At 38.6% G+C, this 25,210-nt stretch overlaps 1 protein-coding gene and 2 pseudogenes across 1 annotated transcript in view; 2 read left to right on the top strand and 1 right to left on the bottom strand.

The window, feature by feature from the left end:
* GPR1 (G protein-coupled receptor 1) overlaps positions 1–17,445 on the top strand; it is a 42,368-nt gene extending 24,923 nt beyond the window's left edge. Inside the window, exon 3 of the mRNA XM_006921384.2 lies at positions 16,063–17,445. Within this exon, the coding sequence (XP_006921446.1) occupies positions 16,091–17,158 (1,068 nt within the window). The 5' untranslated portion in view covers positions 16,063–16,090 and the 3' untranslated portion in view covers positions 17,159–17,445. The remainder of the gene's footprint in view (positions 1–16,062) is intronic.
* On the top strand, positions 10,977–11,095 carry LOC112470459 (annotated as a pseudogene).
* LOC112470480 lies at positions 12,356–12,474 on the bottom strand (annotated as a pseudogene).
* Positions 17,446–25,210: the final 7,765 nt, after the last annotated feature.

Here is a 25,210-nt window from a genome sequence, read left to right as displayed (position 1 = left end):
CATCCTCTCTTCAACTGGGTCTAAGCTACCATTTTATGCATCTATTAAATTAGATTTCAATATTAACTTTGTAATTTCTAGATGTTCTGCTTGATTCTTTATAAATCTTTCTGGGCCCAAAAAAGATAGTCTTCCTAAAATTCTGGTAGTTATTAGTGCTTCTGTCTTTAGGTCTTATTTTAAAGTATTCTGCTAAATTTCTTTTTTTTCATGTATAAAATGAAAGGACTAAATTAAATTATCTCTAACATTTCATCCCACTTTAACAGACTTTGATTCTATGATCTTTAGCTACCCTGACTCCAAAGAGATTAAATAATAGAAATCGACTTGTAAAGGGAGAACTCCCATTCACCAACTAAGAATGGCAAGTTGAAAAAGATTAAAAGGACTAGAAATGGCAACTAGATCTTTGGGGATAAAATGGGACATAAGAAAAATTATTTTCCTTCACTATATATCATATATGGAAGAAATTTTAGTGTCCTCTCTCTTTACCTTCCATGCCACACAATCCCTCTAAAAAAAACTTAGTAGAGGCAGCACTGCATGTATTTTTTGACTGATAGAAGACTGGCTAAGCAACAGAATCAGAACTGTGCATCCTGGTCAATGGCCAGGAGGGCCTTCAAACTGCATCAAGTATAACATTAGAGTAACCACAACATAGAGTTTTAAGGTTGGCAGAAATTTAAACATCATCAAGTCCTGTCATGATTAATTCCTTGATTTCCTGCTACAAAACCCTCAATTTATGGTTGCCTCATTAAACATCTCCAAGTATGAGAAATGTGCCATCATCTGACACAGCTGTGTACTAGAATGAAAGCTCCATGGGTTCTTTCCACTGCTATCCACCACTATTTCTCCAGGGCCTGGACCACACAGTAGATGCTCAACAAATACTTATTAAATGAATAAATGCCAATTTTAAAAAACTATAAGCTTTAGAAAGTTTTGCCTTGCATTGAGCTAACATGTCTCTTTCTTTCATATTGTTAGTTTTACTCTCTGACCAGATAAAACAGTTTCCTCCTTTGTATGCCTTTGAAGCATTTGAAAAAAGTTACCCTGCCCTTTCTTTTCCAGGATAAATAGTTTCCACCAACTCATTCAATGTCAGTCACATGATGTACTTTTCAGCTTTCTCCCCATCCTGTTCCCTTTCTTCTGGACGTGCTCTAGTTTATCATTGTTCTTCTTAAATTATAATTCCCAGAAAAGAATACAATACCCCCAGGTGCAGTCTGACCAGGTCAAGTAGAGGTGGACAAATACTTCCCCCAATTTTATTAAAAAGCCGAAGGGCAAATTCACCTTTTTTTTTTTAAAAAGCTGTCACATCCCTTTCTTGACTCACATTGAGCTCATGGTCAAGAAGAAAGCTTGTATTTGGGCAGAAATTTAGCAGGTCTAAATGTCAGAGCAGGTCACCAAAGAACACTCATCTCAGTCCCTTTGGTGATTGGTGCACATCCCATGGAAATGCAGCCAAAAGTGGTTGATTGGGTCTCCTCCTGGGCGCATCACATGACTGCCTTCTCATAGATGACACAAAGGCACAGAATATGCCCTTACTCCAGACTGTGTATCTCTTTAATTGTAGGCTTACCAAATCCATTTTAGTGAAATAATTCAGAGCCTATAACTGCTGCTTATGCATATTATCAGCTAGGAAAACCTGTTGGAGAAGATGATTTGTTTTCTACTACAACTGGCACAAAGTTCGATGCAAGTGTTGCTTAACAAGTGAATTCTGAAGTTAAAGAAGACAGGTTTTCTAAATTTCTAAAGAACACTCTGGACACTGCCTTTTGGTCCCATTTTCCAGGTCAGTATGGTAGAATTAGATTTTTTTTAGAAGTAAGGGAATGGTCATTGTGAATTTTTCTTTTCAGGACCTTCAAGCTAAAGTGATTTCATCATAGGATATGTACGGCCACTATTAATATGACTATTCTTAGCTGGTTTTAAGGATGAGCTTAGACTTACAAAGCATTTTTGCTTTTAATAACTAGTCACGTGAGTTATTAAACATAGTTTCAGGGAATCAGACATTAGGTTGAAATGGTTTGTCTGACTTTGCCTCGTTAGAGAAAATCTGTGATGAGCAGAAAAGATATAGGAACCGGCTTTAAAAATAGAATTTTTAAAAAGAAATTTTATTGTATCAAGTGGTTTGTTACTGAGTTCTTTCAAAGTTCCTTACCAGGAAGTAAACTACTTGAATTATTTTTCAATGAAGGTATATTATATTACTTACATAGATGCCAAGATATTTTCTGACTACTTTCTTGGTCTTTAGGACCTGGAGAAGCACTTGGCTTTGATTTATCCAAAATTCTGAGATGACAGGGAAGGTGAAAATACACACCTACCATTCTTTCTCATGAACCATTATTCTTAATGACCTTTTACAAGGTCACTTATTTTCCTCAAGTTTCTGAGACAAGGTGAGTAATATCAAATATGAAAAGATATATATTAAATAATTATTTTACTGTATACTTACTGTGTTCAGAGCCAATTTGTAAAATAATATAGTTAGAGGTCTCAGAAGTTGTTCTTTCCTCAAACTTCTACCACTGGTCAGAAAGTAGGTACATGGGAAAGGTGGCATATAAAATGAGCTGAGAATAAAGAAAAGAGCTCTTAAAATAGAGTCATCTGTTTTGGTTCCCTCCCTTCCTTCCTTCCTTCCTTCCTTCGTCCCTTTCTTTGTTAGTCAGAGAAAGAAGTGGGAAAAATAAAAAAGTTTTTGAGCTATATGCACAAATGCTCTCTCCCCCTACTGTCTCGTTATGCAGACTTAAGTATGAAGAACTAGTTAAGAAGTGGAGATTGTTTCCTTTGCAGCTGTACAGCTGTTTTAGGCACTGCTACATGTTTATAACCTTTTCTCACAGATGTCACATTTTATGAAATGTGACTCATTAGGGTGGTACTAGTATCTTTAGATGGAAAGAAATCCCTGAGGGCTGAATGATTACATAAGTCTAGTTCGCTCATAACCTGAAATATTTGAATAGACTATTTCCTGCAGGGAAAAAGGCAGTAAGACTGTCATACTTAAATGAATCAGGAAAAACAATGATTTCAAATTCATTCTTTTCTCTGGGAGGAATGAGGGAGGGACAGTATTCTTGTTTGGGTAGGGTTTGTTTTCGTTTGCAGAATGTTTTTAATTTGTGTAGGCTTTTTATTTTGGACCTTGGTCCATATATTTGTTTCAATGTGAAAAAAACCCACACACACACAACTTACTAGAAGACATTTTTTGAATGCCCACTCTGTGCAAAGCGCTGGATTTTGGTGCTGCTTGGAGGCATGGAGAGTAGTAAAAGGGCTAGAATACACTGTCCTGCCATCTTTGAGTTTCTCATAAATGTTTATTACTAAATGTTACCTGTGTTTTCCAGAGGAGGCACCTGGGGTCTCAAGTAGGAAGGTGACTCATCCAAAGCTATGCAGCTAGTGACATGCAGAATTAAAATTCATTACAATGTTCTTTCAACATACCAGTCTACCTCCTAGTACCTGAGGACTTAAATGAGTCAACTGTCATGGCAAGGGAGGAACTAAGGTGAGGCAACTAAGGCAAAATTTTAACAGGTGCCAAAAAGCTTAGTAAACAAAATTAATGCAAAAAAAAAAAAAAACAACAAACAACAACAACAAAAAACCCATGCTGAACAATATATCAAAATTTTAAGTGAAGTCAGGATCTGACCCTGAACTTGAGGTTGAACGACTCAACCTCACTTGCCTCACCCTAATCTTGGCTTTGCATCATTCAATCTAAGCGTTTGGGTGGACCAATGGGAAAACCAAGAAAAAAATATTCCCATGACTGTGATGACTATAAAGGAATCCCTGACTATATAAAATGAGGTGTTCAGATGTTTGGAGATGGATCACAAACCACTCAGTAGTATACTGAGATAAAAAAGCTCTCATTTGTTTTGTTAAGAAACTGAGGCTGAAAAGCATGGGGGAAAACTTGAGATGTGTGAAAGTAGGTCATGCTAACCTCTAAGGGACACGACTCCTGTAATGAACTCAGTCTCCTTCAAGGGCTCTGCTAGGTAGAAGACAACATGGATTCCTGAGAGCCTCACAGTGACGTTTGATGGGAAGGCTTTGAACAGAACTAGAAACTGGGTTAAAAGTTTTCTTCCTTTTGATTTTCTACTCTCTCATCCAAGTCCTGTGTTTGAAGTGTTAAGCCAGGATCTGGATACACACCATTTGAAAGTACTCTTCCTCTTAGAAGGACAAGAAGAAATTACAGTAGTTTCTAGGAGGAAAGGAACGGATCTTGGACAAATGTAGGCCTCCAGGTTCATACGGGGTCTGCTTGATCAAGATGGACCAAAAGGGGACTTGGGACCTAAGCTTCTATGGAGAAGTAAAGAATATGCATTTGCCTGCATGTCCTCAGAATCCAGCTGCCATAGGCTAGATGGGAGTTGATTTAAGTTCTTGGTCTGACAATTTGGCTTTTTCTCTTTTCCATATTCATCAACGAGTTGAACAGCAGAGTCAGTTCCAGGGATGGGATAGATTCTGGATAAATGTGAACCTCTGACACAGTACTAATATGTAGCTATGACAGGAACACAAAGTAGAAACTGTTCTTACAAGCTGGCTCCACTTGGCCTGGAGCTAAGGGTAGGAGGTAGGGAGTGGTGAGGAAGAGTCTAAGAAAGAACCAAAGTAGCTTTCTTTTTCTTATGATTCTGAGTTTCCTCCTATCTAGTCATCTTCATTTGCAGGGAAAGGTGACGGATTTTTTTTGTGTATTTGTTTTGTTTTTTCATTCAGCCACAGATCCAGGTCTAAAAAAAAAAGTAGAATTATTCTCTAAATTCAGTGTCATTCTTGCTGTAAACACTTTTGAGAGAGGATTCTCATGCTTTGGGTGCTTAAAGTTTAAGAATATGGGCATTTACAAACTTGGATAAGAATTCTAACCATGCCAACTTGCCAACTGAATGGTTTCTACAGTTCTTTAATTTTCCTCATTTTCCGTTTCCTAATCAGTGGAGAATAAAAGCTCAAAAATGATATCTATACATTGTCATAGATTCTTGTCTTTAAAGGATGATGTTAAAGGCCCCCTTCACACATGCATCAATACCTTCTAGAGTATCCCCATCCAGCAGCCATTCAAGCTCTGTCCAAACCCCCTTAGTGCCCACCTAATGCAATGTATCTCTTTGTTTGGTTTGTTTGGTAGGTTTTCAACATTCTCCAGTCTGAATAGCTATAATTCTGGTTTCCAATTGTTTAGTTATGATCAATGGGCAAGTCTTTCAACTTGCGCCTTATTTTATTTTCCACTACTACATTTTATCCTTACTCCCTCCCTCCTAGCTCCTCCTAGGGAGAATAAAAAGCAAAAAATATTTTCAGGCGTAATCTTGTAAGAATGAGAGGAAGTTCTAGAAACGTTGTCCTTCCCTCCTCCCTCTATTTCTTTGCTGGCTGCTGTGTTGAAAAAACATTACCGTTGTTACCAAAACAAGTTTCCCTTCCACCCTCATCACTGAGTTCACTTACTACCTCTCTGAATGACGAACAGTATTGTTTTGTGAAGTTGCTGCAACTTCAATATATTCTGAAAATTCCTTGAATATTCCTCTCCTTTAGGAAAAAAGCGTTCTCTTTCTTTAAGAAAGGAAATAATCTAATATAAATTAATGTAAGAAAATAATGGCTGCCAATCCAGTTTCCACCTTAAACCGAGTATTGCCCCTAGACTTATGTAAATGTCATTGATAATATGTGATTGAGAACAAACATATCTTTAGTGCCAAGTCATGATGAAATAGAAAACAGGAGGTATATTTTGGTAGCAGCGGCACACAGAATTCCACTGTGTGCCTCTGACTTTTCTGAAGAATCTCTCTGTTTGCAGAGATTTCAGGTCATGATTAAAGATTCTAGACTCACACAAAAACAGTCATAGCCAACCATCAGTAATATCTATTTATTAGATGTTTTATAATCTGTACCTTGTTGTGACTGCTGCTTCCACAATCAGTTCTTCAGAAGACATAACACTGCCCAGAATATATTAAAAAGAATTAAAGCTTTAGTTTTGACTGTTTGTACGAATGAAAATATCCAAAACATAAATTAGGACAATTCAGGTCTTCAATAGCTACTAGTCACAGGCCCTACAAAAATAAAGTTATGGAAGTCTCGTGACATCAAGGTTTTCAAATCAGGGCCCGCATTCTTCCTGCTAAAAAATTTCTTGTACACATAGAAAGCCCTTTTCAAGGAAATACCGACTTGGGGATTTCTTTCTGCTATGATCAAGGCTTTGAAACATTATATCATCAATGATGGCGATTCTTCCCCAGACTCTAGGTAATATTTGGAGAGAAGTGAGATAAAGACCTAGGCCATATCCTTTAATCAAAGGTGAATAAATAGTTCTTTTAAAAGAGAAAAGTAAGAGAAATATAATGCTGTACAGTATTCTATTTTCTTACCACTCTTGGCCAGATATGGGAGATAATAATGGCATTTGAGGGCTAGACACATGAGTCTCCCAACTCCTACCTTTAAAGGACAGGCATTTACCAATGTATGAACTCCATACAGATTCAATATTTTTACAAATATGAAACCCACAAAACAACAAATTTTAAATCTCTGCTTAAAACTTCTTACCCTTCTTGTGAAGTAACCCAAAGATATCCTACTTTCTTTCCATCTTCCCCTCCGTTGTATGCTGCTTTGCTTTTAGTTTTAAACTGGTTATAATGACCTCTGCAGTGATCGAGCATGCTTTCTGTGCCAGGTATTGAGCTGACCGCTTTTTGAGGATTTCTTTGTGTGATCATTACTGCAACCCCATGACTTAATACCATTACTCTTCCCATTCTACAAGTGAGGAGGAAACCGAGATGGTGAGGTAGCATAGCAGTTGGTTTGTCTAAGATTCTGCAACCAGAAAGAGAGGGGGCTGGGATTTAAAGGGAGGAGTTCCGATTCCATAGCCCAAAGACCATTTTATTGCCTGTTATTTACATTCTGCCTGTGCTAATGATCTTAAAGTTTTGCAAAGGAAAAAAAGCTTAAAAGTTTCTCCCTGACCCGACGTTAATCATTCACTCTGTTTTCTCCCAGAAATTAACAGAGCCATACAGATCCTGGAAGCCAGGACACTAACTCCTGGGTGGAACGTTAGAACAACTGGTAAGTAAATAGGCATTGAGTTTTCAAATCTGTGCTGTTGTCTTAAACCTTCCAAGTAAAACACGAGGGTTAGACAAGCCAATCAGCCTGCAAGTGACTTTTATGAAAAGATCTTGATGCCAGCAGAGTAAAAACAGGTATCATTTTATTTCCACTTGATTCAATTGTTTTTTCTTTTATTTTTTTTATAAAAGAAGCCCTCTCTCTCAGCCCTACTGCCTTTAAAAGTGAATAAGACATTTAAATGCTTAAAATTATCGTTTCTATCTAATGCTATTTTCCATGCCAACTCTAAAAAAGAAGTTACCGTGAAGCTTATACTCTTTAGCTAAGCTTCCTAAAAATTTTTATTAATTTCTTAAATGAATGTCTTTCAGATATCTCTCCCTCATCTCCATTCTCACTCTCACTGCCTAAGGCCCTTCCATCTTTGACTTCAGTTGTGGCAATGTTCTCCCAAACTGCTACCAGACGATATTTACAAAAACAAAGATTTGGTGATGTCACTCCCTCCTACAAACCTTTTTATTTGCTCCCAACTGGCAATGGAGTAAAATCCAAAAGCATGACATTCAAAAGCTTTCATTACCAGATCACACCTCTTTTATGTTGTCTCTTTTCCAGCCAAACCAAAAAATTTCCATTTTTCCTAACATGCCAAGGAAGATCATCTTAATATCTGGTATTAAGCAATAAACAACATGAGAGCTACAGATAAGCAAGATACTTCTCTATTAAAGGATAGGCTATGCCCAGACTTAGGGTAGGAGGGTACAACCTACAATCACTGTTCTATCACCTCCCAACCAGCAGTAGCCATCAATATTACACCAATTTTCAGTTTCCATTTAAATCTCCTTTGCTTCCCTTGGATGAATAAATGAGGTATCTTTATAAAACACTGCTATACCTCAACACCTTCCAAGCAGAGCATATTCATCCGAAGGGCATCGAAATATTCTACTGGTGCCAAACATCCTAAATACAATCTGGGGTGTGCTGTACAGTTTATATTTAATAGTGGAAATACTCAAAAATGCCCCCAAATACATGCCCTCCCCTGTTCCACACACATACACACAGGCTTTTCAAGAAATCTCTCTTCCCTAAGAAGACAGCCCTTGCCAAATAAAGTTTGCTGACCACATAGGTTTGCTGGGTCATGGATCAGTGGTTTTCATGGGAGAGTTTCTCTTTCGTGCCCATTAATTCATTCAACTCATTTCTGTCATCAGTCAGAAGCAAAATACATGCTCCCTCGAGGGCCCAATGGTTTTCACAGGAAATATATTCAGCTCTTGAGTTTTTTACAGGGTCTACGAAGAACACTACACAGGCAATCCACAGAGACAAAGATCAGCACTTCACATCCTTCTCTCTATTTAAGGTAGATTAGAGCCTAAATTTTCTTAAGATTCTATTAGGTATACATCTTTGCAATAGTCCATGAAAACCCACCCTATTCAACGTTTTGGAACTAAATTAAACCTCTTTGCATTCACCAGATGTTCTGCCAGAAGAAATCTTTGTATTTTGTCAAGGTAGATAAACAAAATGTTTCCCTCTAAAGCCAAGCCTCGTTTAAAGCCACATTGAAAAGTTTAAGGATACATATTTCTACCAGATGTCCTTTTCCAAAATCATCTGGATTTTTTAGACTATTCATCACTATGCTCTCTGCCAGAAACTCCTGCAGTGAAATCTATTTATTCAGAAAAGAGTTTCATCTTTCTCATCTATTAAATCTGAATAGATCAGAAACTGATTTGATTAATTCAGTAGCTAGTTCTGTGCTCTAAAACTAAATATTTGCCACTCTAGTATCTGGGTAAATTTACATTTACCAGGAAAGTGATAACTCGGGTCCTCACAGCAGCTGAATCCCTGCAGTAAGTATGCCTCTTCGCATTCTTTAGAAGCCAAATCACAGAATTTAGGGATGGTCCTCTGACTTTGCTCAACACCAAACATTTTTTCGCACGTTTCTAACAGACTTGGGTGGGTCTGCATATATTCATGTCCACAATGCAGCCTGGCACCTACTTAAGTGGCTACTCAGAAGATGTTATGATCATGTAGACCTTTATTAGCCTTTATTTCAGTCAGAATTACTTATTTGCCTTTCAGCAGCACATATGGTTTAAGACAAATACAGTAGCTATTTCCTCTTTTCAGTCAAGTCTAAAAGCCCCATTCTGGCACTGTCACTGTGCTCCTCACAGCACTTCCGACCTGAGAAAACTATACGATGTCTCAATGGAAGGCGCCTGCCAGCCAAGACAGTTTGATGCCGCCTGTTTGAAGCTGCCAATGTTTCCCTTAAACCTGGATTTAAAGACCAATTTCACCTTCTATCCATCTTCATTTCTGGTTACTGCCTAACAAGTCTCCTTTCTAGGGCCCAGAAATCCCTCCAGTTTCACTTCTGAGTTTTCATGCACATCTTCCCATCACTTCTCAAAAAAAAAACAAAAAAACAAAAACAAAAACAAAAAATTAAAAATTGAAAAATATGTATATGCCATATAGTTAAACTGAGGACAAATTTCCTCATATTTTCTTTCTGTATTTCTTTTGCCCTTTCTCTCTTATCTCACCAGGAATAAACAGATTAGTATACACATGATTGATGATACAGCAGAATATCGGTTTTTAAACATTAAAAAATACATTGCTTTATATTTAAGCTCTTAAATTTATATGGGCGCAAATGCACAAGTAGTAAGCTTTCTTTGTAGACCACATTTTTACTTTGAGATTGCACATATTATTTCAAAATTGCATTATCACACTATTCACACTCTCATATGTGTGCGGTTTAAATTTTTTCAACAATTTTATTTCTCAGTATACACAAGGCACGGCGTTAGAAAAGATTGCAAATTCCAGGTCTGACAGCATGCTGGAAAGTATCCTAAATGAGAGATTTAGAAGTGGTGGTGATCTTGGCAAATCAGAGAGTACACGCCTTGTCTAAAAAGGAATGCAAAAAAAAAAAAAAAAAAAGAATGCAAATTCTGCTCTAGGAAATGCAGGCCCATATTAACCGATAATATAAATTACCAAGAGAAGCTAAAAATTGAAATCTTTTTTATGAAATCTCCCAATATTTAAATATTAACATCTACATCAAATATTTTAAAACACTTTTTCAATCGAATTAAACACAAGAACCAGCAGTTTGCAACCTCTAAAAAACACTGTTGAGTGGTAAGTGGATGAACCAGACCAGGCTGAGCCAGGATTCTAAGATGAGAGCACGCACAGGAAAAAGTCAAATTCAGCAGCAGGAGAGAGAAAAAAGGAGCTCAGACTCAGCTCAGTATGTGTAGGTAGCGGCTTTTTAACTTTGGCACCGGTGACCTTTGGGGCAAGATAATTGCTGTGGCGGGCTGTCCTTTTTATTGTGTTTAGGAGCATCCCTCACTTCTACCCACTAGATTCCAGTAGCATTTATCTCTCCTCCCCCATCCCCGGTTGTGACAACCAACATCTCTAGACATTATCATGTATCTCCTGAGAAGCAAAATTGTCCTGCATCGAGAACCACTGGTGTAGATTTTGGTGGTAAGAAGGGATGGAATTGGTGTCAGGGCAATGCATCCTGGGGTGGCAGGTGAGTAGGCTAATCAAGGTGGGAGCACAGAAGCATGGAGCCTGGGAGAAAGCAAAGGAGCAGAGTCATGGCAATGTGGTAACAGAGTCAGTTCTCCAGAGGACTGGAAAGAACCAAAGGTATGGCAATCCAAAACTGGAACCCGGGAGTCTACGGCCATGCCACCCTGAACAAGCCCAATCCCATCTGATCTCGGAACCTAAGCAGAGTCAGGCCGGGTTAGTACTTGGATGGGAGACCATCTAGGAAGACCAGGTGCTGTAGGCGTAAAAAATTAAAAATAAATAAATAAATAAGGGATTGTAAGCTGACAAGGTCCTTGCAATCTGTGAGGTCAACCAAGGGTTGTCTTGCTTAAAAAAAAAAAAAAAAAACTGGAACCCGGGAACGAGGACTAGGAACAAAGTAGAAGTAGGACCATGAGTCAGGAAAACTGCCAAATTATGCTTTGAACTAGGAATGTGGTTGAGTTCAAGTACAGGGCAGAGCACAGCTTAGAGGTAGGAGTTGAAAGATCCAAGCTGTGGGGATTAGAGCAATGATGAAGCAGAGACATAGGGATCTTCTAACCAGAGATGGCAGGAAGCAGGATGAGGGTTTTTTATCAGGGAGTTTACTCATCATTCCCTCTTCAGGACCAGGAACTTTGTCACAGCTCCAAAGAATAGCTCTGGTCCTAGGGGTTGATCTATTATTTTGCTTTTCTTACCAGAGTCCTTCTTGATAACTCTAATAGAAACCCAGTAAAGTTAGGAACTTGTCCGTGGCATTTTTTTTTTTCCTGGGGAAAAAAAAGAGTTGTCCCAACTCTTATAGTCAATCTCCTGTATCAGTTGGGGGAAGGTTAAAGTGAGGGTCTCTGGAGAGGCCTCTGAGTAGCATTAATCTTATGATTGCCTCCCTGGAATCAAGGGGCAAGTCGTTCACAGAGGCCAACTCAGAGTATCTATTTCCGTTTCAATGTACCGTTTCCTCCGTCACTATTGAAAAGCTCAGAGTTTTCCAGAGTTTGCCTGTCCCAGGGGTCATATACTTGCAGATGGGCTGAATGTGGTCCACAGCTATTTTGTTTTAAAACAGTAATTGAAAAGTTGGAAACTTTTCACATTAAAAATATAAATATCCAGCCATTCTTCAAAAACTCTGGTGAAACTAAGTGCTCATTTCCCACATGGAAACAATTGGCTAGAACTGAGTAGCCGCCGTTCACTGAAAGCAAGTCCACTGCTCTTCAGTTCACCCAAATCCTACTGTCTCTGGACCTGGACTACTGCACCCATTAAAGCCACATGCCCCGGGGACATTTAAATTATGAGATAAAGGGCAGGAAACGTTTAACTCTGCTAAAAGTTAAAGTAGAGGTCCAGTATCATCGCAACTCAAGATCTGCCCCTCATTTTCTTATAAAGCAGAAGTTTTACCAGCCCAGCATAGTCAATTCCAAAAGAGCAATGTCATATTCAGTATCCATGGTTAAAAAGGGTGTTCCTTAAATGCACTGGCGTTTCCTCTGGTTTTTTTTTTTTATGCCTACAGCACCTAGTCTTCCTAGGTGGTCTCCCATCCAAGTACTAACCAGGCCCGACCCTGCTTAGCTTTCTAGATCAGACGGGATCAGGCTTGTTCAGGGTGGCATGGCTATAGACTGTTTCCTCTGCCTTGAACACTTGCCTGAAAATATCCACATGACTAACTCCTCGACCTTGTTCAAGTCTTTGCTGTTGTCATTTTCTCAGTGAGCCCTTCTCTGGCCACCTCACTGAAAGTGAAAATCAGCTCCCCCATTTCCTTTACCCTGTTCGCTCTTCCTCAATTTTCTATAGCACTTACCACATTTTAACGTGTCATGTAATTTGCCTTTTTATTGTTTGCTTTTTACTATATATCTCCTCCCTCTAGATTCTAAAATCTCAGAGAGAAGACATAGTTGTCTTATTTAGTGAAGAATCCCAATCAGTTAGAATACTGCCTAACAAATGGGCACTTGCTAAATATTTTCTGAATGAGTAGGTGATCAGGATTCAGGAATGGCAGTTGCTAGCTCTGGGTAAATGTTATGGATTGAATTGCGGCCCCCCAAAAGGATGTGTTGAAGTCTTAACTCCCAGTACCTCGCGATGTGACCTCATTCAGAAATAAGGTCTTTGCAGAGGTCATCAAGTTAAAATGATGTCATTAGGGTGGATCTTAATCCAGTATGACTGGTGTCCCTATAAATAAGGGAAATTTGGACATAGGTATATGCACACAGGGAAAACATCATGTGAAGATGAAGACAGATATGAGGGTGATGCATGTACAAGCCAAAGAGTGCCAAAGTTTGCCAACGAACTACCAGAATCTAGGCGAGAGGCATAGAACAGATTCTTCCTCACAGCCTTTAGAAGGAAGCAATCCTGCCTAGAACTTAATTTCAAATTTCTCCAGACTTTGAGATAATAAATTTGTTATGTTATTTAGGGTATTATGTTATAGCAGCCCTAGGAAACTAATACAATTAGTCTCTAGATTTTGGGTAAGTCTAAGTAAGGTTTGGAAACTTAATTAAATCTGGAGATGCCTGTAAACTGTAAAGTAATACGTAAATAAGGTGTAATCATTAAAGATTATGCCCTCAAGAGTTAACTGTGTCTGGGAAGGACAAGTGCTGAATTCTGCCTCACTTCTCCCTCTTTTCTCCACCCCACCCTGACGCCTCACCATCACCACCACAGAAAAACATCTGCACTAAGCAGTAAGGGAATTCCTAGCTTAGATTTCCCATGAAGGAGTCAGCTGGGCGCCATTGAGCTCCTCTTGAAGATCCTTCTCCAAGCGTGAACTGGTCCTTGCATCTTATCAACTTATCTGCTTTCAGAGGGATTAGTAATCTCTTGGCTACAGTTTTCTGTTTGAAGAGATTCTGTTCAGATAGATCGCTCATCCTCAAGGTACCTCCCCATCCCCCAAGCGAACTGGGAAATGAGGGGGTTGGCATCCTTCGACAGCTCCTGTGATCATTATGGCTCAGTAGGGTCAGTAATGACATTGGAAGTGGGAGGCCCCTGACTTTTTGTGAGAATAGTGGTGTGTGCAATTAGGGGGTCTTCCATGGGCTTTGCTATTCTTGAGGAATGAATTGAAGTTCCCTCTCTTCACTGCTTAGAGTTTGGTAAGGTGATTTAGACCACCACTCAGGCCATTTGGCTGCAAAATTACTAATAGCCTAAAAGAACAGATCATAGGCACCAGAAAGGTAAATGTGTCCTAGTACATAGGCAGAAAACTAAGACTGGGAGTTGGAGACTAGGCTGGAAAGGATTTGACACTGCGAAGGGCCAGCCATCAGAAAGAATGGAGAGAGCAGAGTAGGATCCCAGACCTGAAAGAATACGGCAGCAAGAAAGAAGCCAATTCTTGCTTATTCAAATATGACACATGAAGGAGAGGACTTGATATCAAGGAAGAAGTCAAGAACCTGGGGATATAGCTGTGGGTCAAAGTCAGAGAGAGTCTGGCAGCCACACTGACTTAGGCGTTAACTCACAGACTCTCTCCTGAGACTTTAAAATTACATTCAGTTCTAAACAGAATTCATGGCAGAGCCAATCATTTATTAAGCATATGTTAGGCAACTATGTCATGTTAAGACTTGTACGAGGCACTGTAAGGTACAGAGGTGATGGTCATTGTTTTCAAGGAGGTCATAGTTTGGTAGAGCAGAAATTAAAGATAAATCAATGACCATATAATGTATTAGGTACAATAAGAGCAGTATGACAGAAGAGGGGATTGTCTTGGTGCTTAAGAGCTCAGGCTCTGGGTCCGACACATCTGAGCTTAGGTTGTGTGATCCTAGACAAGTCGCCGAGCTTCTCCAAGCTTCAGTGTCCTTTCTTGTAAATGCAAATAATAATAGTACTTACCTACAACAAAAGTTATTATCATAATCGGGAGAAGCTAATGTCAGAAAATGTTTCCAAGAAACGTTTGAGCCGAATATTGAAAAATAAAGAGAAGCTGGCTGAGTGTGGGGTTTGGAGGATGCTGGTGAATTTAATTTGTTTTTTAATTATGCCCTGCCAGATTTCCTCAAGCAATTTTAGGTAGGATGATGAATTCAGTGTTAGATGACTGAGTGTGATTTGCCTGTGAGCAACATGAGATGTTTTCACCTCTTTATTCTAACCCTACTAAAACCCCAAATCTTATACATTTGCCCCATTAATGATTGTAACTCCATGAAATGAATATAACTATAATCTTTTTTCTATTTAATTTGAAATACTAACAATAAGGAATAACACAAAATAAAATTGATAAAGCTAAAATTGCGCCCAGTAAACTTTGTGTTGATTGAAATAGACCTTTAAGTCTTAACTCAGGAAAACTGTCCTTGATAGGGGGACCACAAAAGAAAACTTAATTTGGGTGAAATCATAATAAATAAAATTTGGTATGGACAAAAATAAGTAGTAAAACTGATTAGTAAATCAATTCTTTGGTGTAAATGTAGAAAATAATTAAATCAATTCAAAACAAAGGAATTTCAGTAAAATAAAAATTTGAATAAAACTTAACTGCACTCTATAGGCAATTAATGGAGAAATTAAACAGCTATAGTCAAGTTTACTCTAAAAGATACCTTTTGATTGAAAAGCCTTCCACATTAATATAATACTGATGAACATGTTTGCATTTATAAACACAGAATCAAAACATCCAAGGGTGAAATACAGTGAATAAAAATCTCTAGTGCTTTCCTGTGACATCCAGATGGATCGGTCAAGGAAATAGTTGGAACTCTATATCTGGAGCTTAAGAAGTTAAGGTACAAATAGAGAGCTTAAGAAGTTAGGGTACAAATAGAGATTTTGAAGTCATTATCACGTAAGTATTAATTTTTTTCTTTTTTTTGCATCTTCTGTAAAATAATGCATAGGAAAAACCTAATAGATACCTTTTGAATGTTAGATTCTCTGTAGTCAGCCCTTCAAATACTATGAACTGAGGAATCAAACCTGTAGAGTCAGTCATTTTAACTTAACACTTACTGCATATTTTACAAAAATGAACTCTCACAGCTTTGAGAAAAATCAGTGCGAAACTGATGTCCCCAAGACTTGGATCTAGACTGTACTACTAAGAAATGTACTACTTCTAGCTCATAAGATAAAATATTTTTATCTTTATATTCTTTATTTGCTGAACATTTCTTGTCCTTTTCAAAATTCTTTTTAAATTTACTTCTATAGATTTCCTCATCCTCCACTTCGCAAAGTCATGGAAGATCTAGAGGAAACATTATTGGAAGAATTTGAGAACTACTCCTATTCCCTGGAATATTACTCCCCAGAGTCTGAGTTGGAGGAGCAAGTCCCCCTCGTCGCTGTTCACTGGGTTTCTCTGGCATTATACTGTGTAGCATTTGTTCTGGGTATTCCAGGAAATGCCATTGTCATTTGGTTCACGGGTTTCAAGTGGAAGAAGACAGTTACCACTCTCTGGTTTCTAAATCTGGCCGTTGCAGATTTCATTTTTCTTCTCTTCCTGCCCTTGCATATCTCCTATGTGGCCATGAATTTCCACTGGCCCTTTGGCATCTGGTTGTGCAAGGCCAATTCCTTCATTGCCCAGTTGAACATGTTTGCCAGTGTTTTATTCCTGACCGTGATCAGCCTGGACCGCTATATCCAGTTGATCCATCCTGTCGTATCTCATCGGCACCGAACCTTAAAGAACTCCCAGATTGTCATTATATTTGTTTGGCTTTTGGCTTCTCTGATGGGTGGCCCTGCCCTATACTTCCGGGACACTGTAGAGTTCAATAATCACACTCTGTGCTATAACAATTTCCATGAGCATAATCCTGACATCACTTTGATGAGGCACCATGTTCTGACCTGGGTGAAATGTATTTTGGGGTACCTCTTCCCTTTACTAACAATGAGCATTTGCTACTTGTGTCTCATCTTCAAGGTGAAGAAGCGAAGCATCCTGGTCTCCAGTAAGTATTCCTGGACCATCCTGGCTGTGGTCATGGCCTTTTTGGTTTGCTGGACTCCTTATCACCTGTTCAGCATTTGGGAGCTCACGATTCACTACAATAGCTCTTTCCACCAGGTGCTACAGGCCGGAATCCCCCTCTCCACGGCCTTAGCATTCCTCAATAGTTGTCTGAACCCCATCCTTTATGTCCTAATTAGTAAGAAGTTCCAAGCGCGCTTTCAGGCCTCGGTTGCTGAGATACTAAAGTACACATTGTGGGAAGTCAGCTGTTCTGGCACGGCGAGCGAACAGTTCAGGAACTCTGAAACCAAGAACCCGTGTCTCCTGGAAACAGCCCAGTGAAATTACTTACTACTCTTCCACAAATCAGTTTAAGGCTTTTGTGTGGATTGCCTAACAGATGCAAATGCTTTCAGATTATTTGGTTCCAAGATACAGAGCTGACCATATCTTTTTATTGTTTTTGGTCAGTTTATTGGCATCACATTATTTTGTGGATATAAAACTTAGGAAAGAGCTTCATTTTTTCCCTCCTGCAACTTAAATTATGTGTCATTCTTGCTGATTATACCATAGTGGATTAATCAGTGCTATTGAGGCAATATCAGTTTGTACTTTTTAAATCTTAACAATACTTTAAAGTCTTAAATCTTAATATTAAATATATGACTAACTCATTTCAAAAAGGGTAAAATAAGTTTGCTTAAGCTTACTTTAATTTTGCACAGGTAATCTAATGGATCCTAAAATGTAACATATGTACTTATTTTTATTTCATGCAATCCTTGTATATAGCTTTATAAATTAAACTAATAGTTGTTTTTCTGGTAATTTAAAACATTGTTTCAGTCGACTATTACTGCTTAGTAGACTGCCCTCAAATCTAGTTGCTTAAAACAACTGTTTATTACTATATATCTCACAATTCAGAGAGTTAGGAATTCAAACAAAGCACAGAAAGGAGGTTCCTCTCTCTGCTTTACAATGTCTGGAGCCTCAGAGGGACTAGGATGACCCAAATGGCTGAGGTTTCCAACAGCTGGTGGCTGGCTGAGCAGCTCTCTTCCCTCCACTCCTCTCCTCTCCCTTCTTCTTCCTTCCTCTTCTCTCCTCTCCTGCCCCGACTCCCCCCACCCCACCCCACCCCATCCTTCTTTTCTCCGCTTTGTTCACACAGCTGTTGCAGCATGGCACCTCAGGGTAGCCAGATTTCTTGTATGGCTATTTAGGGTTCTCAGGGACCAAGGTGGGTGGCTTTAGTCCTCTTAACAGCTATGCCCAACACTGACACAGTATCACTTCCATTGGTCAAAGCAGTCACAGGCCAGCTCAGATTCAAGGAGGGGTCATAGACCCTCCCTTTCGATGGGAATATGCTCCCATATTTAATCCTTCATGATATCAATTCAAATATAAGAGTTTTGGGGAAACTCTGGATATGTGCAAGTATGTATAAGATTGCTATAAATTTAAAACACTGACATTCAGATAGTAAGATAGGTCAGCCCAATCTCAGAATGATTGCAGGATAAGGAAGCATGTATAACTTATTGATATAATTCCACCTTTTATTTTTTATAACTATCTTTATATAGACACTAGTGTAAGACCAAATAAAGCATACCTTTAAGTCAGGTATAAATCCGTTGCATTTTAGACTGTGATAATATTTTGACCTCTAGTGATTTATCCCTTTAGCCAAAAGATGAGAATCTAAGATGTAAGATGAAATCTAAGAATCTAAGAACCGTGGTAGATAGATATTGTGAGGGATGCCAAGATGCGTAAGGTATTTACAGTTTAGAAAGTGAAATTAAACTTGCCTAAAAACAACCCTATAACAAGGCACACAGTAATAATTGCCATAAGAGAGCCAAAGAAAGTGCACATTGTTCAGAGGAAAGAGACGGCATCCATTGCGGAGGTAAAGGAACACTGGAAATCTACGTCTTTGCCTTCGTGGTTCCCTAAAGATCCTGCTCCTGTCTCAAGTCTCTGCCGTCATCTTTTATGAATTCAAACTCTGCTACTCACAGCAATTTTCAAAAAATTTATTTGTTTTTTATAATTTCTCAATTTTATTTTGAAAATTGTGAGGGGAGCTGTGTTATTTCTTGAATCGATATTCTTTTTTTGTTTAATTTCTTCTTTTAGTTTTTGGAAATGCTAATCTCAGATCATTTATTGGCTGTGTTCCCAGACTTCTTGGTTTCTACCATATCCAGTATGGATGAAGGGAAGGCAGAGAGAGAAAGCTTCATTGTGAGTTCCCAACCCTTTGCGCAGCCTTTAACCCTGCCCCCTCCACCACCAGGTTTTGAGATATTTTATTCTGAGTTCCCTTTGACCCCCGAGGGGGTCAACCCAGGGACACTCCCTGGGTTCCCAGTATCAGGAGAAAAGCTGGAGGATCCAAGGTGGAAAAGAGAACTTCATGGGCTCACGCTGAGTTTGGGCAAACGGAGACTCTCAAGGCTGTGAGAGATAGAGGAAGGCAGAGGAGCAGGAAGGGGATTAAGCAGCCCAGGGCAGAAAGAAATTAATGGAGCAGGTGGTGTTCTGGAAGTTACATTTCAGGGCAGTGCTTTCTAACTCACAAAGGTGAGTTAGAAACCCATGCTGAGCCATTTATCTCATTAGGGCCTGTGAGCTTTCCAAGGGCCTATGAAAATGTTTGAGATCTTAAAAAACATTATTGGCTCTAGGATACAAAAAAGAAACTTGAAAAGTTAAAATGAATAAATACCTAATTCTATGTCTATAAAAGATGTACTTTTTGTCAACTAGTCAAATGAAGTATTTAATAATTATATAAAAACTCACATTCAATATGGGATTTCAATATGTTTCAATGTCCACTCATAAGGAGGGGAGCTTCCAAGAAGACAAGTGCTTTAAGGAAGGTCTACAAAGGTCTTAGAGGAACTTTGAATTAATCTGAAAATCTAATCAAAGTTAGGGATCCTTTCTACAGAAAATGCTTTCAAATAAAATATCAGGGAGGCCTTAGACTCCAGCCTTAAGAACTCCAGTTTCATGGCTTTTAAAATAGCTGATAGTGGGGATATGACAGGAATCCACCAGTAGAAAATAGCAACCAGTACAGGCACTTCCCAGCGGAAACAGAAATTAATTTTTTATTTTTATACGCAGTTTAAGGGAAGATCCGAGGAATAACGCGGGACACATGCTGACCCAGGATTGGAGACCCTAAGCCCCTCCCCTGGCATCTAGAATCAGGTTAGTGGGGCTCTCTAGAGGTCTAATGACCAAGAGCAGAATGAATAACTGAAAACACCAAGGGATTTGAGGCAGGACAGGCACGACAGCCACTTGGGGAGGAAGGAAGGGGGTTCAGTCCCTAATTGGCAGGAGAGTAAAGAATCCCAGACACTCAGGGACTAGGGCATAGACCCAGGAAGACAGACCTGCCTCCTCCTCAAAGAAAGGAAGGTCTTAGGAATAGAGGGCAAGTCCCAGGGCCTCAGGAGGCAGGATACCTGACTTTGAATTATGGCTCCAACACATCGTAGCTCTGTGACCTTGGCAAAATTAATTCAAATTTCTAGACCTCAGTATTCCTCAGTATTCATCTGCACAATGGGGTTACAACAGAGCTACCTGCCCCGTAAAATTATTGTGAAAATGAAATGAGTTGATGCAAGTACTGATAGGGCTTTACCCAGAGCACTTAAAGCAGCGCTCAGCCCTATAAATGCCTGACAAAAAATAGCTAGTAGTATAACATTTACTCGATGAAACTCCTGGCATGTTCTGACTTAGTAAATGTTAGCTCTCTTCCCGCTCTTGAATGAACGTAAAACTCTCATAGGAAGAATTAGGGAACTACAGAAAGAACCTGAAAACAAGACAGTTTATAAGTACTATAAAAGAATATTATGCGCTGGGAGGCTGCAAGTGGAAGAAAGGAGAAGGATAAAAGACTTCCTGAAAGAGGTAATTGACATGCATCTGGAAGAATGGCTACAATTTTAACAAAGTGCAGGTGAGGAAAGAGGTTATTTTAGGTAGATGGCACAGCAAGAGCGAATGTACAGAGGCTGGAAAAACTTGGGTTGTGTTCCGAAAAAAAGAGTAGTCCCATTTCATAGAGACAAAGTGCAGATAGAAGATTCAAAGTTGGTGTCAGGCTTCACGAGGAATGCATAGTTCTTCAATATTTTTACATATAGGCAGTAGTTCTTTTGAGGATGAATATTTAGGAGCCTATGGACCCCTTCCTTTGATTTTTACTTTCCTGAAAGCTTTTCAGGCCAAATGTGCCAAAGGACAGATTGCCATTTGGGACATTTCCTGAACCGAACTATTGTTATACAGAGTATGTAATGAGAGAATGTTTATCAGTCTCAACTTCCTTTTTAAGTTTACTCTTGTGATATTATCTTTTCATTCTCCCTAATTGAGGGTAGGAAGCAAGGGTTACACTGATGAAAAAGGATTGTCTAAATGAAGGGATGAAGAATTTTCCTCATTCTATTACCAACACCTTATCTGGCTTATGAAGACCTAGGTTTGAGTTCTTCCTCTCCCACTGGGTGAAAAATCGGGCAAGTTATCTTTCAGAGTCCAGTCTCATCTATAAATGGTGATTAACAGTATCTGCATTTTTTATCTCTTAGGCTTATAATAGAGTTCAAATTAGACGATGTACATGAGGCATGCAATTTTTTTTTTTCCTACTTTTTTATTCTAAGGAAAATAGTTGCCATTGCCAAATTGTATTTGTTTGGAAAAATATATATACGTATGTCTCAAAACACTAATGCAACTTTTTGTATTTGTCTTTATCTAGAAGCTTACTTTTGATAGTAAATCAAAATGTTGACTTACTATGTTGCTATAGGTTCCATTATTTTTTAAAATTATGTTGAGCTTGTAATATATTTCACTGAATATATATGCGATAATTTATTCATTTTCATTTATATTAGGATTATAACAATCCTTTCATTTACCTGCTTCCAACTACACCATCTCCAGATTAGAGCCCTGCCTTTATTTTGTCCTTGTCTGGTTTGGAACCTTCGAGGCTCCCCACTGCCCTCATTGAATGAGCCAGCATATAATTCAAATGCTTCTACAAACTGGCCCCACCCTACCTAGTCACAGTCACTGCAAATTCCAGCCAAACTGGTTGAATTGCCTTCTAAAAGTCTATTCTCATTCCTGCCTTTATCATTCTACCTTTTACACCCTCCCAGAACATTCTAACAAACTGATCAAGGTCTATCCAGTTTAAGCCCTGATTTCTCTAACAAGCTGTCCTCAATTCTGAAGTTTTGGATTACTTGCTTAATCACAAAATGACTTTTATACTTCATGTGTGTTTAAACCACCTTCATATAGTAATTTTCTTAACTCTTTATATTTTCACTGAATGAATCATTTTGAATTCCCAGTGTCCAGCCTTTTGTTGGGGATGCTGAATATGAAAAATAAACAAGGTTTCGGTTGTTATAATCACTTGAGCGGTGTGCAAAAGATGGTCTCTAATTTTTTGTCTTCTACTCCAAAGCCACTGTATATACCTACCTACCTATGCCTTCTGAGTATATTGTTTCAAAAACAGCTCCTATGCAAATGTGAGTACTGCTCATAATAGCAAAAAATTGAAAACAACCTAAAGATCCAATAAACGGCGTGGTTAAATGAGACAATGGATTATGTAACTGCTAAAAAATAAAACTTTTATGTACTGATAGGGAATATCCAAGATATAGATCATCTCTAATATATCCAAGACTATTTCAATGGGCAAAAGGCAAAATGCATTTTACGTTGCATGCTGCAGTTAGCCTATGTGTATGTTTAGACTAGTTCTGGAAAGACCTAAGACTCTGGTGATATTGGTTGTTTTTATGGAGGTGAACGGAGGCCTGGGGGATGGGGAGATTTCACTGTATAACCTCTTGAATTTTTAACTGTTAATGTATTATCTATTTTTTAAAATAAAGAAGATACTATTAAACATATTTTTTATTCAAGGCCGTGGAGTCAAGATTTTAAAGTCACATGCTTCATCATTTTATCTTTTTTTTAAGTCATAAAATGACATTCATTCCCCAACTCTAGACAATGAGTCTGACCACCAGTGAGACTTCAAGGAGGACTTCCAAACCATTATATTATCTTTTTAAGATTTACAGGACAGCTGTGGTCTGAACTGACCATTCCAATTTTTTAACTTTTACTTTTAACCAAATTTTTAATCATGAGTTTATTATTAACATTTGTTAATCCTTAACATTTTGGCCAAGCTATTTAGTACGCAATCCCTTTAACATGTCAGTGATTGTGAATTATTTTTGGCTGCTATTCACTAGTTACTACATCTCTTTTCAAAGCAGCGTTTCCAGAATCCACAGGCAGGTTCTCCAGAAAATGAAGTGCTGCCCTCTGCTGGCTTTCATGATACTGACACCCTGGAATTTTCTACTGAAATTAGACAGGGTCTGTTGGACTAAATTGCTTAGTGAGGGTGATTTTATTCATCAGTACGTACATATCCGATTACATAAGGTTTCTTTAGCATTTAAACAATTTCCCACATTCAAGATAGTTACATATAAAGAAAATCACATTGAGAAGGGAAAAAAAGCAGCATTGTCTGCTTCTGCTAGGAAAATTTCGACCTCAAACAAATCATTTAATCTCTGGTCTGCAAAGACCACAAAATAAGACCTTTAGAGGTCAGCAATTTCCAAGCTTTTATAAAAACTACTGTCAAGAAAAAAAGTCAAATGTTATGTATAACCCAAACTAAGATGCTACTGTTACCAGGACTTTGACTATTATTTAACGTGCGGCTTTCATCTCTTTTACCTGCAGCACTACCTCAGTATCGAAGTCTTTCGACCCCAAAAGGTTCAAATTTCCAAACGAGTACAAAGTCTCGCTTGGTCCCCACCCACCTCCACACCCAATCCAGGCTGATGAACCACAGCCTGGGAATCCATTACCTATGTAATCTCCCTTCCAGGACACAATGCTACTCCAAACACATTGCCAACACTTCCCAAGTTCTCCTTTAACAGTATACTATGAGGCATTATTTTAAACTTGCACAATCTGCTTAGACAACTGGTTATAATTCATGAGAAATTCTGGGACTCCTTCTCTGGGTTGTGTCCTTTAGTAACATTGCACATTCCACTTCAACAGTTAACATTTGAAATTGTGCAACTTTTCAATCGTAAGTAACCCCCAACTTGAAAATGCTAGAACAAATTATTTTGTCACCCATCTATCAATTGTCTGTCTCAGCATTTAATTCCTTTTATCTCTAAATGTTTAACCACCCAGCAAATACTGTTGACAGCCACTATGTGCCTGGTTACCATTCTATACACTTTGTATTGACTCATTTCTCGAGTCTTTAATGTACAAGTCCCAACATTTCCACTGAAGAAAATCAGCTCGGATAGTAACTCCTTGCAAAGCTCAAGGTCTGAACCATTGTAAACCTAGAGGGCTAATTTCTTCATCCAAAATTTTAAGTTTAGCTCCCAGATTTAAGAACAAGACAAATATGAAAACTTGCAATATTGTGGTAAAAGTGCTACCATCATGCATTACTGACGTCAGCACTAATGGGTACAGTAATTTTACTAAGTCCATTTCTATTAGCTTGTAAAACCTACTAAACACCTGTTATTTTTGTAACAGGTACTTTCCTCTTTTTTTTTGGGCTGTGTTTAATAAGAATGCTGACTCAAATTTATATTGTGAATTACATTCACTGAACTTCTAAAAACAGAACACAGTTGACCCTTGAACATGTTTGTACTATGTGGGTCCACTTATACAGATTTTTAAAATATATATATAGTTGGCCCTCCATATCCCCAGGTTTTGCATCTGTATTAGAGGGTTGAATGCATGGTTTTATACTTCATGTAAGGAACTCGAGCATCCACGTAGAATCCTGGAACCAAATCCATGTAGATACCTAGGAACTTAAGTTTTTAAACATAGATTTTCAGCTGCATTTACAGGGGGAACCCCTAGTGTCCCCCACCCTCACCCCTGCCACCGAATTGTTCAAGGGTCAGCTGTTCCACCCTCCTATTAAAGAGTCAAGAGCCAAGGGCTGTCTTTCAAGCTTTTATTTAAGAGTAATGATCCATGATGGATTTCAGATCTTGTTGAAAGCAGCCACGTCCATGGACTGCACATAGTCCTCAAAAGCAGTGATCTGCTCCTCCAGCATATCTGTTCCAACTTTATCGTCTTCTACTACACACTGTATCTGAAGTTTTTTAATTCCATACCCCACTGGAACTAGTTTAGCTGAAAATAACATCGCAAAAAAAATCTTAGTTAGAATCAGTCCTACTGGTTAACAAAGGTAACTATGCAAGTTCCAGATGCCAC

This window comes from Pteropus alecto, unplaced genomic scaffold, assembly GCF_000325575.1.
Source record: "Pteropus alecto unplaced genomic scaffold, ASM32557v1 scaffold3, whole genome shotgun sequence".
Lineage (NCBI taxonomy): Eukaryota > Metazoa > Chordata > Mammalia > Chiroptera > Pteropodidae > Pteropus > Pteropus alecto.
This window is presented reverse-complemented; position numbering and strand designations above follow the sequence as displayed.